The following is a 19,509-nucleotide window of genomic DNA, read 5'->3' as shown; positions in this document are numbered from 1 at the left end:
AAAACCCTTTTTCCCTGTTTTTTTTTACCCCAAAAAATGTTTTTAAAAGGAAATACCTAGATTGTTAGAAAATAAGTAGCAGCCTGGTAATAATTTAAGAGCTTTAAGAGTTACAGAATGTGAGTTGTCACGCTACTTACCGAGGTGATTGACAAGTGGAACTCCAGCAAAGACTGCATTAAATGCATCAGGTGAATAAATAGATAGATAGATAGATGGATAGATACTTTATTCATCCCAGCAGGGAAATTCACACTTCCAGCAGCATCCCTGCGCTGGAGAACAAAACAATAATAAAGCAAAAAGAATACAATACACAAATAGCCAATGGGACGTGTTGATACCCAATGTAGCGTGTTATATAGAGTATCTTGATAGTGCTACACAGAATACACACTGCAATAAAAATACGGTAATATGCAATGTGGGGTGTGTGGTTTCATGTGGGCCTTTACTCCGCCGGGTGGAGTTAAAGAGCCTCATAGCATGAGGAAGAAAAGATCTCCTCAGTCTGTCCGTGGTACAAGACTGTGACAGCAGTCTGTCGCTGAAGCTGCTCTTCTGTCTGGAGATAATGCTGTGTAGTGGAAACAGGTTGGGAAAGAAGTTGAAAATGTTGCATAAAATACACGGACTCAAGCATAGCCTCGCAAAAAAACAAAAACAAAAAGAAAGTCAACAAACAAAACCATAATCTAATTAAATCCAATTCAAAATATCTTTCGAAAAGGGATAGTGACAATAGAAGTATTATTTGCAGAAATGTTTAGTAATGTGGCCTTGACTGAAAAACCCACAATGTTTACTGAACTTACTTAAAACTGATGATAGTGGAACATGCCAAATAGCATACTGACAACCCACAAATCCTCTAGGATGTCCTTTGGAAAAAAAAAAAAAAACACTGGAGACTTTTTCAAACTTAGATTCTCTATGTTTCGAAAGGAAAAAGAAAGGACGCCAGGAAAATAACACGACCAACTGGTTGACCTGAGGTGTCGTTGTTTTGCTTGGAGCTTCTTTGCAACACTTAACGCAAAACAGTCCAAGATGAAACAAATTAATCACAGCCAAGCTGTTGGGTTTTAGTAGATGTGGACCCAAGAGGGACGGAAGCAAGAACTGAAGCAGGCCTACTCAAAATAAGAACTTATTAAAAAACAAAGTAACAAACGAACAAGGGGGCAAAAAAAATGGATGTCATCTCCAAACAAAACTAACCTGACGTGATCAGAACCAAAAACAAACACCAAAACGGAAAATGGAGATGCAAAGGAACAAAGTAACAAACATGTGGCCACCAACCTACTAACAAAATGTCCTGACAAGAAACCAGAGAAAAAAACAAAATCAGAGGTAGCAATGACAGTGGAAATGAAAATGACCCGACAATGTGAGTTGTCCAAAATGTCATTATAGAAGGGTCAGGGTAACAACGGACAGGAAAAAGGTGTACCAGACCCTGACAAATTCAACCCCCCCACAAAGAAACCAAGAGTGACTGAGTGGATTGCTCCTCCCGGCCAAGACAGGATAGTAACAAACGAACAAAGGGGTACAAAACAAATAACATGTCCAGATAAATCCAACCTGAAATGATTCAAACCAGAAAGAAAGACCGGAAAATGAAGAAGCGAGGAACAAAGTAACAAGTAGGCACTAAAATAATAGCAAAATGGATAACAAAATCAGATTTAGCAATGACTTTGGAAATGAAAATGACCCAAGATCGTTTGCTGTCCAAAATGTCATTATAAAGGTTTAGGATTATCAGGGACATGCTTGTGTTGATTGTACAAACATGTGCCCAGTTCAAAACCTGGTTGGCTTCCTCTGGTGGAAGGAGGCATACCAGACCTTTAAACTTAAAATGAAAAGAATCGAAGAGTAAGAAAAGACTAACATGTATGTTGTGTTATTTGTCCTTTTCAGAGGATCGCAGCAGCAGACTTGGCCCCTGGCCTCCAGTATTTTGGCCGCAGTATCCATGGAATGATGGACATGAACAACGACGGCTTAGTGGACCTTGCAGTGGGATCTCTCGGAGCGGCTGTTCTCCTCTGGTGAGAAGACGCTCTTGTTCACCGGAAGCTGATAAATACGTGCACATTAAGCACTTGTGGTGAAGAAAGAGCTGAGTCAAAATGTAAAGTTTTCGATTTACCGGTCGGGTCTACGTTCCTGCCCTCACCTATGGTCATGAACTGTGGGTCATGACCGAAAAAACAAGATCTCCTGTGGAGATAAGGTGAAAAGCTTGGTCATCCAGTGTAGAGCTTCTGCCAGTTGAGGTGGCTCAGGCATCTGGCGCCCGGTTCTCTCGGTCCAACAGCGTCGGGCGCTGCGGGGCATGGGACAGTCAGGGAGCCGGCAACGTGTACTATGCGAGAGGGAGAGGAAGGGGAATGCGAAGGGCCCCGTGTCTCATGGATACGTGACACATAAAGCCTGTCTTTTGTCACGAAATGTAGGTTAAACAAGACTGTACAAACAGAGACAAAAAAGAATAATGATGGTTGGATTTTTTTTTTTTTAAAAGGCAGAGAGAAAGATGCTTGGCCTGACCTGAACGTAATAATTGAACGTGTTGGGCTTGGGCTTAGGCTCGGGCTTAGGCTTAGTTTTAGGCTTGGTCTTAAGATTTTACCTCTAGGCTGAAAGTGGCGGACAAAACCCCTTTACGCTTGCAAAAGGCTTGCTCACTTCCGAGTTTTCCAACCTTTCCCTGTTAAATCAACACAAAAATACATTTCCTTGTACAGCTCGTTCTCTACAGGTTTTACGGCTGTTGGCGCGATATCTTTGGTAGATTACTTCCCCCTAGCCAATCATAGTTTATGAAACCGGTGACGTTTCCCAATGCCCTCTAGCAGGCATTCAGAATAGAATAGAAGAATAGAATATGCCTTTATTGTCTTTGTTACAACATGGGATGTATTGTAACAACAAAATTGGACGACTCCAGTTCCACATTTACAGTGAGGATATTGAAACAAAGAGATAAAGGAACAAAGAACATGTTTTAACTGTCTCTGTTGTCTTTGTTGAAAAAAAGGCTCTGCTTCCTCCGGGGGGTGATGAGGGGGGTGCGGGACAAACAGAAATGGTGGATCCAACTGGATGTTTGATCTTACAGTACACACAGTCCAGTTTTTTTTCCGAATTGCTCAGTCCACGTATTGAATGGATTTGGGTAGTACAGTCCATAAACATGCCCAATTAAAGTCGCCGGCGACGATAAAAGGCTAACGATTTAGAGGCTAACTCGGAATCTGGCTAAACCAACATCTTTCTCGAAGACAGATGTTGGTTACGCGACCTTCAGGAATTTTTTGTAAGGGTCTCCGATAGATTTCTGAGCCTAGCAACAAGTAATGGCTAAAATGTGATTGGTTAATGGTTAAATATGAAAGCACACATCTGGAAGAAACACAACCAGGGAGAAGCAAAGAAAGGAAGCTGACCATTTAGAATGATTCAAAAAATATTGACGGACAAAATATAATTAACATCACATGATTCAGATAGGGCAGCACGGCGGCACAGTGGTTAGCGCATGTGCGGCACAGTTCATGTCTTGGGAACCTCCTGCGCGGGTTCAAGTCCAGCTCCAGACTTCCTGTGCGGAGTTTGTATGTTCTCCCCGTGCTTGCGTGGGTTTCCTCCGGGCACTCCGGTTTCCTCCCACATTCCAAAAGGTGAATTGGCCGGTCCAAATTGTCCCTAGGTGTGAATGGGCGAGTGAGTTGTCTGTCCCCGTGTGCCCTGCGATTGGCTGGCAACCAGTTCAGGGTGTCCCCTGCCCACTGCCCGATGATTGCTGGGATGGGCTCCAGCACCCCCGCAACCCTACTGAGGATAAACGGTGTAGCCAATGAGATGAGATGATTCAGATATTTTATTGCTAGAAAGCACAACGAAGAATAAAAACTACATAGACTCAAAGTGGCCAAACCCCACAATTTTTCTTCTCATTTTTTTTTTTGCTGAAAGATCTTTGTGGGTACCAGTAGCAACAAGATTGCGGACAATCATATCAGCTCCACTTGGTGAGCCTTGTCTTATATAAAATAAATACCAAAGTCCGGACCTACGAGCATTTAAAACTACATATTCATAAAATATCCCTCTAATGGGAGGTGGCTAGAGTCAAGAACACACTCACACTCACCAAACATTAATTCCCCCTGCTCTTTCCAACCTGACACCGAACATTAAACCTACTGCAAAACAAGAGGTGAGTTGTTTTGCCATGCAACCCTTCATCAGCAGAGAAGCTTGATAGCATACACTGGTAAATTTGTAAGCTAGTTCTTGTATTTTACTTATCAAGCAATCAATATTGTTGTAGTTTTTAAGGTATTAGGATTTTTACCACTAGTCAAGTCAAGTAATGTTTATTTGTATAGCCCTTAATCACAATAAGTCTCAAAGGGCTGCACGGACGAGAGATTATTGCAAACTACAGACTATTATGACACCATCCCCTAATCTAAATCCTACATGAGGGCAAGGAAAAACTCAAAAACCTCAACATGAGGAAAATTAAGAAACCTTCCTGAGTGGAGTTTGCATGTTCTCCCTGTGCTTGCGTGGGTTTCCTCCGGGCACTCCGGTCCCCCATCCACATTCCAAAAACATGCATGTCAGGTTAATTGGCCGGTCCAAATTGTCCCTGGGTGTGAATGAGCGAGCAAATTGTCTGTCTCTTTGTGCTCCAGAACCACCGCAACCCTACTGACGATAAGCGATGCAGAAAATGGATGGATGGATCTTGTCAACATGAAATATATGTAATTCATAAGCTATAAAATACAGTAATCCCTCGGTTATCATGGTTAATGGGGACCAAAACCACCCGCGAAAAGTGAAAATCTGCGAAGTAGCGACGCCCCTATATATATATATTTTATTTTATTATTATTATTTTTTAGACTTGCGAAGCTCTGAACCTGCGAACGTGGAACAACGAAGTAGCGACGCCCCCTCAAAAATCTCATCTCATCTCATCTCATTAGCTGCACCGCTTATTCTCAGTAGGGTCGCGGGGGTGCTGGAGCCCATCCCAGCAATCATCGGGCAGTGGGCAGGGGACACCCTGAACCGGTTGCCAGCCAATCGCAGGGCACACAGGGGCAGACAACTCGCTCGCTCATTCACACCTAGGGACAATTTGGACTGGCCAATTCACCTGAAATGCATGTCTTTGGAATGTGGGAGGAAACCGGAGTGCCCGGAAGAAACCCACGCAAGCACAGGGAGAACATACAAACTCCGCACAGTAAGTCCTTAGAACTGTGCCGCACACGCGCTAACCACTGCGCCGCCGTGCTGCCCCCCTTCAAAAATGCTTAAAAAATAATAATAAATAAATAAAATAAATAAATAAGAAATGTTTATTCAAGGTATTGTTGGATACATTAATCAAAACATGACACAAAAAAAAACTAATGCTGAGAGTGAGCATGGCCAAATATGGTCACCTTACGGCCCCCTCCCCTAAGAAAATTTGACACATCTATTGCTGCCAACCTTTGCTTAAAGGTTTGCACCGTATTTGCACTAATAACCCGGTCAGGCAAAAAAATTCCAAATTTTTGGTATCCTGAAAGAAATAAAGTTTCCATGCAAGTTGCTGGTAGGTCTAGGCACACGTAACTTATATCTGTGACCACGTAAACCAGGGGTGTCAAACTCATTTTGACTCGGGGGCCACACGATAGAACAAATATTCTGTCGGGGGCCGGACTAGTAGATTAAAGAGAAAGAGAAAGAAAAAGAGAGATAAAGACATAAGAGAAAGAGAGGGCGGGACAAAGAAAGAGAGAGGGAGAGAGTGTGAGAAACAAAAGAGATGAAAAGAGAAGTCGTGAGAGAGGGCGAAAAAGAAAGAGGAAGAAAGAAATCCAAAGAGGAATAGAAAGACAGAAGGAGAGAAAAGAAAGCGCGAAGGGTAGGAAGAGAGAAAGAGAGAAAAGGAAAAAAGGAAGTTAGCGCAAAAGAAGTTAAAAAGACAGAGAATGAAAGAGACTGAGACAGAGAAGGAAAAAAGGGGTGGAAGAGAGAGAGAGAAAGAGAAGGAAAAAAGGGGTGGAAGAGAGAGAAAGAGAGAGAGAGTAGTCGTTGAGTAAAATATTGAAAATAATCCACAGAGTGTATAATTTGACCACTAGGTGTCTTTGTGAGAGGCACCTGGCTTTGGCAACATCAAGTTGACATATTTCAACCTGCAGCTTTTTTTTCTCTTGCGCTTCTCTGAGTTTTGTCCCGCGGGCCGCCTGTTTGACACATGTGACGTAAACCATCAACACGACAGAACTCAAAAAATGGATCAAAAGGCACATCGATCATTCCATGCAGTACTTTGAACACAAAAATGAAATCAAATCGAATTCTGCGGAGCTCCAAAAAGTCCAAGTTCAGTCTTTGTAGTCTTTCCGGATATGACAAGTTGTGCATCCCAGGTATCCGCTCCGTATACCGACGTTGAACTCCTTCCAGTAGGTTAATGTCTATATTCTAACATAAACGCAAAACATTCGAACTAAGAATGCTGGGTTCTTGTTGTAAAAGTGTCTGTAAATGTTTGATGTTATTGGCTTTGTTGGTAATTTTGGCGATATGCGTGATAAACTTTACGTTTGAAGTAAGAGTGACACCCAGATCCTTATGTTCAGTAACAACATGCAAATCATGATCATTAATGTTATACAGCGGAACAGAACTATGAATAATAATAAAAAATATATATCTATATATATTTATATGTAACCGCGGTGTACGTGTCCCACCAAAGATCCACATTCACGCTGGACTGGATGATGAGGTTTTTATTATTACAGTTTCTGCAAATGGATGAGTCACAACATTAGCTTTTTCTGCTGGGTTTGATCTCTTTGTAGTTCTCTCTAGTAAGACTAACAACAAAGCATATCAAAGAGCTTTCTTTTCACTTTACAGAAAATACATTTTAGAATATCACAATACATTTTTACATCTTTACATTTTAACAAGATACTTTTAACAAGAGATCGTATAGTGGATTTTTAACGTTTACAATGAATTCAACATGTTTTTCTTTAGTCTGAATTTTAACCAACATCATCCTTTTTTAATGTATATGAGAAAATAGGAATAAAAACAATAATGAGTATAAAAATGGGTACAATTTACCTGCAAATGGATGAGTCACAACATTAGCTTTTTCTGCTGGGTTTGATCTCTTTGATCTCTACAAGGGGAATTAATATTTAGTAAAACAGAAACAAAACAAAAATAAACCTAAACAGCTTGACAATATCAATCACATTACTATGCATGGTGAGAGATTTGTCAGCTGGGGTTATAATGTTTAAAATTAACTTCTTTTGTGGAGCACCAAAAGATATGTCTTACCTTTGTAGTTCTCTCTAGTAAGACTAACAACAAACCCCGCCTCCTGGTCACATGTTAGAAGCCAAAACCAAACCCCACCCCATACCAGCAGATGGCACTGTTGGACTCAGCATTGCAGGACATTTACCAAAAACTATACACATATTTCAGCAGGAATTTCAATAAAACAAAAGTTATTATTACACCCGTTACATATATATATATATATATATATATATATATATATATATATATATATATATATATATATATATATATATCTACCACTGTAGTAGAGTGTTTTAAGCCTAGATTTAAACACTGAGATCGAATCTCAGGGGGGGAGGAGCATTCCGCAAGGAGGCACTGAATAATACACAATGTATCTTTGAATTCTAGCGACTTCTCTAATGTCCATTCCTATATATATCTAAACCATATGTCAATTTTTTTGTTCCACCTGTAAAACAATGAACATGAAGCACTTTCGGCTTTGATCGCTTGTATCATTTCTGTATTTTCTGACAGGTCAAAGAGTGTTGTCCGCATATACACGAGCGTCAGGTTTGAACCCAGTAAGATCAACATCTTTGTGAAAGACTGTCAGAGGGGTGGCAAAGACGTGACCTGCATGTCAGCCATTGTTTGCTTCAACATCACCGCCAGGACGGCCATCTTGGCCTCACAGGAAATCGGTAAGCCTGCACAAATAATGGACTGCTGTCAAAGGGCTCTAGAAGACCTTACACTCTTGTCTCTCTTGGTTTGACGTTGGGTTGAATTTCAAACAGGTCCGACACATCCATTGAGGTGTTTAGCACAAAACATTCACTCCATTTTTAATTGTAAACAGGGTTGGGTAGGGTTACTTTAACTGGATTACTTTCAATTACTTTTGGATTACTCCAATACCAAATATGCTCATAAAAGACAAAAGAAACTCATCTCATCTCATCTCATTAGGCGTACCGCTTATCCTCATTAGGGTCGCGGGGGGGCTGGAGCCCATCCCAGCCATCTCCGGGCAGTGGGCAGGGGACACCCTGAACTGGTAGCCAGCCAGTCGCAGGGCACACAGGGACAGACAACTCATTCGCTCATTCACACCTAGGGACAATTTTGGACCGGCCAATTCACCTGAAATGCATGTTTTTGGAACGTGGGAGGAAACCGGAGTGCCCGGAGGAAACCCACGCAAGCACGGGGAGAACATACAAACTCCGCACAGGATGTCTGGAGCTGGATTTGAACCCATGACAGGTTCCCATGACATGAACTGTGCCGCACAAGCGCTAACCACTGCGCCGCCGTGCTGCCCACAAAAGAAACTAAATAGGACTAAAATGATGACTCACAACACGTGGTAAGATTTCTCTCCTGAATTTGATCTCTTTGAACTCCGGCAAAACTAACATAAAATGCGACAGAAACAAAACGGCGGTGAAGTGGTTAGCGCTTGTGCGGCACAGTCATGTCATGGGAACCTCCTGCGTGGGTTCAATTCCAGCTCCAGACTTCCTGTGCGGAGTTTGTATGTTCTCCCCGTGCTTGCGTGGGTTTCACCCGGGCACTCCGGTTTCCTTTCACATTCCAAAAACATGCATTTCAGGTGAATTGGCCGGTCCAAATTGTCCCTAGGTCTGAATAAGCGAGTGAGTTGTCTGTCCCCGTGTGCCCTGCGATTGGCTGGCAACCAAATCAGGCTGTCCCCTGCCCACTGCCCGAAGATGGCTGGGGTGGGCTCCAGCCCCCCCACGACCCTAATGAGGATAAGCGGTGCGGCTAATGAGATGAGATGAGAGAAACAAAATGAAAATAAATCCAAACAGCTTGCCAACATCATTTTTGCCATTCCATCTATTCCGTTACTCCCCAAGCCTGCACAAATCTTAGTAATTATATTCATATTTAGTTTCTTTTGTCTTTTATTAGCATATTTGGTATTGGAGTAATCCAAAAGTAATTGAAAGTAATCAAGTTAAAGTAGCCCTACCCAACCCTGGGTCTGCATTCCAATTGGGTAACAATTGCCTCACCTCTTTTTTGCCTGGGTCTGCCTGTGCGTCAATTATGTTGCAGTCTAAGCCAGACATGGGACCAAGTCACACATGTGCAAGTCTCAAGTAAGTCTCAAGTCTTCACCTTCAAGTCCCAAGTAAGTCCCAAGTATTTTTTTCTTGGGCAAGTCAAGTCACAAGTCAAGTCCCGAGTCTTAGATTGCCAAGTCCAAGTCAAGTCACAAGTCATAAAAACAGCGACTCGAGTCGACTCGAGTCCAAGTCACTAAGTCTCAAGTCCCCATGTCTGGTCTAAGCTTTACACTCACGTAAAATAGCTTGAAAAATCGACATTAAGTATGCGCAAATCTCTTTCATTTTCAAGTTTCTGTAAAAGCCACCATGTCAACTAAACGCTATTGACCCACAAAGGCACCAAAAGGCAGAGTAAGATGCTTTTCTTGGACTCCTCGGCCCAGTAAACATGCTCTCGAGTTACATGCGGGTATTTGGCGCTATCTATCAATCTATTTTCTTCATATTTAGTTTCTTTTGTCTTTTATTAGCATATTTGGTATGGGAGTAATCCAAAAGTAATTGAAAGTAATCCAGTTTAAGCAACCCTACCCAACCCTGATTGTATATTAAAAATGCTGACAAGTGTTCTGTCGGCACGCTACGATACTTCATCAGTCAGCAGTTAATTTGTTCTTGATGAAACATGAGAGGAAGACACATGTCTGGTTTTAAGCGGAAAACGACATAAAACCCAAAATGCTATATCCTTTATGTACTGTCTGAATCTGCGTTTTTTAGGGTGTGATTTCCTGTATGAAATCTCGTTCCTGCAAGTAACACACACTAAAAAATCTTTACTACTGCTGTTTTCAAGTCACTTCTACACCCCTTGTACCACATGCAATCTGTCAGATTTCTGAGGGTCGGGACAAGTGGGCGATACTAATTTTAGTATTGATCCAATCCAAGTAAATACATCAGGGTGTCACGGTTGCCATGGTGCCCAATTGGCCCCGCCCGTGTGGCACCAGCTGCGGGTCGTTGACAGATTGGCTTTCAGTCTATTTAAGCTCAGTGCTTTCACTTTTTCTTTTGTAAGTCCGTCAACGAACCTCTGCCCCGCAAGACGTGGGTTTTGACTCGGTCCTGTTTCCTGTTGGTATTTCCTGTCCGGTTTTGTTTCCGTTTATTTTGTTCTGTTAATATCGGTTTCCAGTTTTGTTCCCGTTTATTTTGTCCTGTTTAATATTGGTCTCCAGTTTCGTTCCCGTCTAGTTTGTCCTGTTTTACTTTCGATATCCTGTTTTGATATCTAATCCTGTCTGTCCCGTTGTTTTATATAGGTTTCCAGTTTCGTTCCCGACTAGTTAGTCCTGCTTTATTTCCATATTCTGTCTGTCCCGTCCTGTCCGGTATCGACCCCATCTGTCCAATATCTGCTCGGGCCATTGGTATCGATCTCGTCGGCCTCTGGCTTCCTATCATTCCACGCCAGACTGCTGCCTCACGTGCATGACTCCCCATTTCCCGTAAAATAAAAGGCTTGTTTAAGAAACATCACGCATTCGGGTCCTGATCCTGTTCCGGTTCATGACACAGAGTATCAATTCATACTGATCTGATAGTTTTTGCTTTGAAATGCCATAAGCATTGAATAATCAAACCCTCCCCCTTGAGTTGGTTTATATTTATGATAAACGTGTAACTACGATTTTCCAGCTCTAAAAATGTTCCATTTTTTAGTAAATTACCACAATTCAGATTTTAGCAGTAAAAATAAATACATATTTCTACTACAACTTTTTCATAACAAAAGCCAAGAGAGTCAAATACAAAAGCAGCAATGAATAAAGGTGCATGTCCACTGTGAGAGAGATAAACTAAAAAGAAAAATATATTAATATAAATTTATACTGTTTAAGGAACAGTGTATTATTTTTCCACTAGATGTCGCTGTACTGTGTAGTGCAACAGAAAACGATTGCTAAAAAGAACACGGAAGAATACCAATTCCGGAGACTAAAAGTGATCAAAATTCTTTTTTTGCCAAAATTTTTGGGTACCCGTAACAGGAATAAGGCCAACAATGATGTCAGCACCATCTAGTGGAGACACATGTTATGTCAAATCAAATCTGTACATTTTTCAACCTATGAGTATTTTTAAAAAAATCCTCGTTTATATGACAGTTCATGTATTTTTGCTTAACTCTCAAACCAATACCGAATGATGATTTTTTTAAACTACTAGGGGGCACTAAATAAGTTAGCATTGTGGGTATTTAATTAAAAAAAAACAGCATTTTAGTGCCCATAATCTTTGTGCTGTGTTTATTGTAATTACAAGCAAACTCAAGGGAGGAGGGGTCCATGCAAGAAGTAGATAGATAGATAGATAGATAGATGGATAGATAGATAGATAGATAGATAGATAGATACTTTATTCATCCCCGTAGGGTAATTCACACTTCCAGCAGTCTACCCTGTTGTTTATTAACAGATTAACATGATGCCCTAGGGTTGCTTGTAGCGGAGTAGATGACGTCACACGCCAGTCCAAAAGTTCGACATCCCTGCGGCAGATGGAAATATTTTTCTTTGTGTCCAGGGATACACCACCTCGTGTTAGCGAGTCCGTCTCCTCTCCGATTCCCGCAGGCTTTCGTGTCTCTGTATAGCGACGCTGAAGCCGGATTGATCCGGGTAGCTCCGGGTGGCTACACGTTAGTGTCCAGAATGCTAAACGTGAGCCACGTTTCCGCAAAACACAGCAACTGCGCTCCCTGTGCGCTTCGATGTTTTCCACCAGCACTCGTTGATCTCATTTGGTAGTGAGTTCGCATTTACCATGATTGCGGATGGTACCGAAGACTTATAACACCGCTAGCCGCTTAGCTAGCTCTGGTTCTTCCTCCACGATAGGCCCCTTCATCACGCCGGCACGAGAATTCTTCAGGGCAAGGAGTTGATTCCTTGAATAAACGCATTTTTGTGCGCTAAAACCAATGTCCATAGGAGAGAAGTAATCCATAGTGTAGTTGTCAAAACGGGAAGAAAAACACCGAAGATAGAAGCAGACAATAAAACAAAAAAAAACACAAAAAGTGAGAGAAAACAGGGGAGCTGCTGGAAAGGCAGCCACTCATGGCAGCGTCGCTTTGACCCGTATCGGTATTGATTTGTATCATTCAATACTACTATTTATTAACTTGGAATGGATCGAAACCAAACTTCCTAGTATCACCCGCCCCGAGTGTACCTCTTTTAATTTTGGGTCCTGCATATTCTCAACGTCACCATTACTCACTTTTTCCTTCCAAGTAGATTTGAAGCAAAACATAAAGTAAATTGTCTAAACAATGTGGCTTGGAAAGAGCTCACTTCTCAAGTTCATTTTTTTGGTTTCTTGGTTAAATTGGCCTCATAGTCATCCCGTAACTAGCTAAAATTGCAGTGGATCACCCAGTGATGTCATTAGCCACAATTCCAATATTTGTTTTTATAATTTTAGGTCTATAAATGGAAGTGGTGGAGAGGTTTATAACACAAAGTTACAGAAAATTACTCAGATTAGGAGGATTTCATTTACAAGAATATTTTTCTTATACAGCAGTGGCTCTGCTTTGGTATTATACAGTCTATTTACTTAAGATTCACGTTTTTATTTGAGTCCTTAAAGCAGGGGTGTCGAACTCATTTTAACTCAGGGGCCACACGATAGAACAAACAGTCTGTCGGGGGCCGGACTAGTAGATTAAAGAGAAAGAAAAAGAGAGATAAAGAAATAAGAGAAAGAAGGAGGGGAAAGGAGAGAGGGCAGGACAAAGATAGAAAAATAGAGAAGAGAGGGAGAGAGCGTGAGAAAAAAAAAGAGATAAAAAGTCGTGAGAAAGGGGTAAAAGAAAGGGAGAGGAAGAAAGAAATCCAAAGAGAAATAGAAAGACAGAAGGAGAGAAAAGAGAAAAGAAAGCGCAAAGGGTAGGAAGAGAGAAAGAGAAAAGAGAGAAAAGGAGAAAAGGAAATTAGAGCAAAATAAGTTAAAAAGACAGAGTAAGAAAGAGACACAGAGAGTGAAAGAGACAGAGACAGAGAGTGGAAGAAAAGGGCTGGAGAAGAGTCTTTGTTCGAGGCGCCTGGCTTTGGCAACATCGAGTTGACATATTTCAACCTGCAGCTTGTTTTTCTCTTGCGCTTCTTTGAGTGTTTCTTCGCGGGCCGGATTCAATCCCTTAGCGGGCCTGATCTGGCCCGCGGGCCGCCTGCTTGACACCTGTGCCTTAAAGGGACATTACGTATTATTTAGCGCCCGGTAGTGGGCAAAAAAAATGTCATGCATTAAAAAAACAATATTGATTTGAAAACAGTGCTGTTCCAAATAATAGCTGTGCAATGTGACTAACGGGCAGCACGGCGGCACAGTGGTTAGCGCTTGTGCGGCACAGTTCATGTCATGGGAACCTGTCGTGGGTTCAAATCCAGCTCCAGACTTCCTGTGCGGAGTTTGTATGTTCTCCCCGTGCTTTCGTGGGTTTCCTCGGGGCACTCCGGTTTCCTCCCACGTTCCAAAAACATGCATTTCAAGTGGATTGGCCTGTCCAAATTGTCCCTAGGTGTGAATGAGCGAATGAGTTGTCTGTCCCTGTGTGCCCTGCGATTGGCTGGCAACCAGTTCAGGGTGTCCCCTGCCCGCTGCCTGGAGATGGCTGGGATGGGCTCCATTTAGCAATCTTAATATTAAGTACTGTATTTTCCGCACTATAAGGCGCACCGGGTTATAGGGCGCACCCCCAAAAAATAGTTTTTGGTCCTATATTTTCCTGACATAAGGCGCACCGGATTATAAGGCGCTACAATGGGAACGTCGACAAAACAGTCAGATAGTTCAGTCCAACTTATGACCCCCTTAACATTCCCAAAGCTTGCAAAGAAGCAAATACGTGTCTCAGACATGTACGGAAACAGTGTCCGTACGATGTCACTCAAATGCAGCGTTCCAAATATCATTCGGAAGGTTAAAGTCTTGGGATTCACGAAATTCCAAACATTTCTCAGTTTCTATTTTATTTTTTGCTGGCAACCGTGTGGACAGCAATGTAAGAAGTTTATTGTGCAAGGAAACGGGGTTCTTTACTGTGCATATGACAATAATCACTTTGGATTGAATTTAGTTTAAAAATAGACTCATCACAGAAACATCAAGATCGTTCTAAAACAAGATACCGGGAAAATATAAAGCCGCATAGCTCACCTAAGTTCTCTTGCAGCCATCACGTTCAATAATGATACGTAACCATGGTCTTTTTATTCACTCCATGGTGAGTGTAGTAAATCCAGGAGAAAAATATTTACAAATACAGAATAGTAAACAATGTTTTCTCTATGCCGTAGTGCAACCTAACGTGAGATTTACATTCCTCTTTTTCGGCCAATTGCAGGCTTTGTTTCGCCCCTTTAGCCTATGCCAGCCTGTAAATGATAAAAAAGGATCCGCCCCCTTTACCTCCGAATAACTTTAGCCAATAGTGACTGATTCAAATGATGATTGACACATGGGTTAGGAAATGAAACGGCGGTATACAAATCCCAGCATACACCGCGGACTACTTCACCTTCGGGGGAAAATCTAGTCGGCGGCTGCTTGCCTTAGTTGCAAGACTTTGCGACTTAATATTGATCCATATATAAGGCGCACGGTAGTATAAGGCGCATGGTCAGCTTTTGAAAAAAATAAAGGCTTTTAGGTGCGCCTTATAGTGCGGAAAATACGGTAGCATAACCACAGTTTTTTATAACTTGTTTTTGTTTTTTGAGAATCTAAGGCATGTCAGGACCTAACGGAAACAGGACCCACTCGCGTAACGTTTACCACAAGTTTTGTTGAAGGGACAAGGAGGGGTGCACCCACGATCCGGTGTTCGCTCTCGTACTCGGCTAGTGATTCGAACACAGAAGTGGATCTCCCGTAGCAAGTGATGGCGGTGTCAGGGGCGGAAAACTGGTCGGAAGCCGGGACGGGAGAGCAGACGTGGTCGGAATCAAAAACGGATCGTAATTCGGGACGGGAGAGCAGACGTGGTCGAGATCAAAACTGGTCGTAGTAGGAGACAAACAGAAGCAAAACATGGGAAAGGCGTGAGTACGGGTCGAGAAAGGGCTTGCTGTGTAAAAACAGAGATTCGCAGACGGATTGACAACAGGGGACAGATAGGAATGGGTTTAAATAGGGACAGGGAGCCAATCAGAGTCTGAGGCTAAAACCATGGATATTCTGGTTAGTCACATTGCACTCCTTTTATTTTGAACAGCACTGTAAGTGAAAACGCATGAGCTATCAGATAAATATTCTTTTTTTTGGGTCACTTTGTGCCTGTAGTTTATAATCTTTCTTGTGTTTTGCAGCACGACATAATACAGCGACATCTAGTGGGCATATATTCAAACTGTCCCTTTAACAAATGCTAGACTATTAAGAGACAGTATACCATGGGCAGAGGGTTCTCGAATCACTTCATTTAGCATTTAGATATCCTTTTACAATCAACAGCGCCAACAATATTGTCACGACTCCTCTTACCCCAGTCACCACCTATTTTCTATAGGTTGTCATCAATGAAAATCAAGACTTTTCTGTTCTCTTCTTTTCTACTCTACTCTACTCTACTCTAGTCTAGTCTGTTCGACTCTACTGTGTTCTGTTCTAGATTAGTCTAGTCTAGTCTAGTCTGTCTGTTGCAGTCTGTACTGTTCAAGTCTAGTCTGCTCTATTCTAGTCTGTTCTACTCAACTGAGTCTAGTCTCGTCTAGTCTAGTCTAGTCTGGTCTGCTCTGTTCTAGTCTGTTCTACTCTACTGTGTTGTAGTCTAGTCTAGTCTTTTCATGTCTAGTCTTGTCTTGTCTAGTCTAGTCTAGACTAGTCTGTTCAAGTCTAGTCTAGTCTCGCCTAGTCTAGTCTGTTCAAGTCTAGTCGAGTCTAGTCTGTTCTGTTGTAGTCTGTAGTGTTCAAGTCTAGTCTTGCCTAGTCTAGTCTAGTCTTTTCATGTCTAGTCTTGTCTTGTCTAGTCTAGTCTAGTCTGTTCAAGTCTAGTCTAGTCTCGCCTAGTCTAGTCTGTTCAAGTCTAGTCTAGTCTAGTCTGTTCTGTTGTAGTCTGTACTGTTCAAGTCTAGTCTTATCTAGTCTATGCTAGTCTAGTCTGTTCAAGTCTAGTCTAGTCTCACCTAGTCTAGTCTAGTCTGTTCTGTTGTAGTCTGTACTGTTCAAGTCTAGTCTTGTCTAGTCTATGCTAGTCTAGTCTGTTCAAGTCTAGTCTAGTCTCACCTAGTCTAGTCTAGTCTGTTCAAGTCTAGTCTAGTCTCGCCTAGTCTAGTGTAGTCTGTTCTGATCTGTTCTCTCCACACTGTTCTGTTCTAGTCTGTTCTGTTCCACTCTACTCTACTCTACTCTACTCTACTCTACTCTACTCTGTTGTGTTCTATTCTATTCTATTCTATTCTATTCTGTTCTATTCTATTCTATTCTATTCTATTCTGTTCTATTCTATTCATTAGTTACCAAAACAAATTGAATAATCAGCAAAATGCATCACTAGGACAACAATATTTGAAACACAGATTACTTTCACCTTCTATCAACCTCATTAAACAGGGAGCGTTTGAAATTGTAGGGATTTTGGAACTGCGGGAGTTTTTTTGGGCTCTAATAAACGCTTGCTGCTTTTCAGTGTTAAACTACACACACAGCTGTCTCCACTGTTGTTCCTTCATTCAAAACCACTCACAGCAAAGGAATGATCAAAAACTGAACATAAATCAATAAATAAACAATTACGAATCATTTTTACAACAATTTTGGCTTTCTGGCAGGGATGATTGTGGAGTGATTTGATTATTGATCCGTAAATGTACGACCTCCAACCCCAAAAAAACGATATTAAAAAATGTTATTTTTATTTTAGGGGCCACATGGTGGAAAAAGCTCTTTCGCATGGGCGAGACTCATATATTAACGGCATAAAAAATGTGCCTTAGCTGTCGGGTTGGGGATATTTTGAAGGCTCACAATTAGAATATGTTCAAGGGACGCAAGATTCGATTATAAAACGAGTATTGGGGTTTTTTCTAGTCAATACATTTATTCCTTCACTAAGGTTTTACCTCTTTCCTTGTTTATCAAATGTGCATTTGTAAAAAAGCTAAATAATTTAAATCATTTTCTCTATAGTTAAAGGGACAGTGTGTTTTATGTAGCACCCCCTTGTGGTAAAACAACTTTCATTCATCAAGATAAAGAAAATCTGGTTAAGTACATTTTTTTTAATTCTCATAGGTGGAAAAAAATTGCATTATTTGACATATTATTAGCCTCATTTAGAAAGAGCTGACATGTTTATCAGTCATCTTGCTGCTCTTTATGTTTTTTTCCTTTTTTCTATGTTTTTTTCTGGCTTTTTTCATCTTTTCTGACTTTCTTTTCACATATTTGTCTTTCTTCATTTCCTTTTTTCCTCCCCTTTTTTCTCAGTTGAATCATTTAAAAAGTCTAATTCTCTTTTTCTTGTTTTTTTCCATTTTTTTTCTTTTTCTTCCTTTACAAAAAGATGATGGAAAAAATGAGAAGAATCGTGTCGGTTTTCTCACTTTGAATCTCCATAATTTGGAATATTCCTACTTATTCTTATTTTTCGGATTTTACTGCCATGACTTCTATTTGAAGTAAATAACCTCAAATGTTCACTGGTTGATAAATGGTAGTCAGCAAAAACAGTTGCAGTGAACTGTTCGCTTTGCGAGCGGCATCTGGTTTTAGCGACATCAAGTGGACATATTTCAAACTGCAGGTCATTGTGGCTCATCCCTCTTTTCTTTGACCGCACTGCATTAAACTTTCTCTTACACTTATTTTTTGTGGTCCCTCAGGAATTAAATATAACATGTCCATTGCGGAACGACGTTTCAATCCTCGAGCGATTCTCGACAACCCGAGCAAATCCCAGACGCAGAACCTGACACTTCTTCCCGGAGATGAAGCCTGTGATCATATATATTTCCATGTCATGGTAAGAGTATTGTCAGAATTTCTAAATTTTACTTGGAATTGATTTAATAAATATACTGTTTTTTGTTTCGTTTTGTCTTTGTGTGATGACAAAAGTGTGGTGATTTATTTTGCCTTGTAACTTGTACCATATATTTTTTTCTATATATTTTATCTACAGTGGAACCTCGGTTCTCGACCATAATCCGTTCCAGTACCCTGTTTGAAAACCGATTTGTTCAATCACCGAAATAATTTTTTCCTATTAAAAGCAATGTAAAATCGTTTTAATCCGTTCCAACACCCTGAATGTTTACCATGAACGTAAACATGAAGCTAACCCAGGCTAATCGTAAGTTCGCGTTAGCGTAATCTTCCGTACGAAAGATTACGCTAACATGAACGTGTAAAAAATTAAAAAAAGGATTATGAATAGGATTTCTTACCTTGGTGGTGGACGGTGGGGAGAGAAAAATCATCAAAAGTTTTTCAACCTCTTCCAAAACTTGCGGCAGTTGCTTGCTTATAGCGCTAACTTCCTTAGCCGCATCACTCGATTTCACAGCCTCCTTATTCTTTACTATCGTACTGATAGAAGATTTAGCCATGCCGTATTCACTAGCAAGATCGGAAATTCGTACACCTCTTTCATATTTAGCTATTATGTCTTTCTTAAAGGCAATAGTTGGACGAACAACTTGTTTTTTTTTTCACCTGTCCTGCTTGCACCGACCTTCTTCGGAGGCATAATTAGGGGCTAAAACAACCGTACGCCGCTCAGCATCGCACCCTAGCGTACCGGCGTTTAAACTCCGATTTTTTTGACCGAACAGCGAAGCAAGAATTTCTCGAAACTTTTGGTCGAACACCGATTTGTCCGAACTGAGAGGCGTTCAAAAACCGAGGTTCCACTGAATATATTGTGTCCCTTCAATGATGTCACAACTATACAGGAAACAAGCCATTTTGGGCAAAGTTTGAGACTAAACTTTTCGAGACCCTTGGCACCTGGACAATTTTGAAACAGATTTTCATAATAGTGGGCAGGAACACTACGGTTCTGCACCCAATAGACAAAAAATATATGTTC

The 19,509-nt window shown here is 41.2% G+C and overlaps 1 protein-coding gene across 1 annotated transcript in view; it reads left to right on the top strand.

Annotated features, from left to right (window-relative positions):
• itga11a (integrin, alpha 11a) overlaps positions 1-19,509 on the top strand; it is a 122,985-nt gene that overhangs the window by 69,312 nt on the left and 34,164 nt on the right. Inside the window, exons 15-17 of the mRNA XM_088333631.1 lie at positions 1,933-2,063; positions 7,903-8,069; positions 18,302-18,441. Of these exons, the coding sequence (XP_088189757.1) occupies positions 1,933-2,063; positions 7,903-8,069; positions 18,302-18,441 (438 nt within the window). The remainder of the gene's footprint in view (positions 1-1,932; positions 2,064-7,902; positions 8,070-18,301; positions 18,442-19,509) is intronic.

This window comes from Urocampus carinirostris, chromosome 4 (assembly GCF_059441175.1).
Source record: "Urocampus carinirostris isolate Australia breed hairy pipefish chromosome 4, RoL_Ucar_1.0, whole genome shotgun sequence".
NCBI lineage: Eukaryota > Metazoa > Chordata > Actinopteri > Syngnathiformes > Syngnathidae > Urocampus > Urocampus carinirostris.
This window is presented reverse-complemented; position numbering and strand designations above follow the sequence as displayed.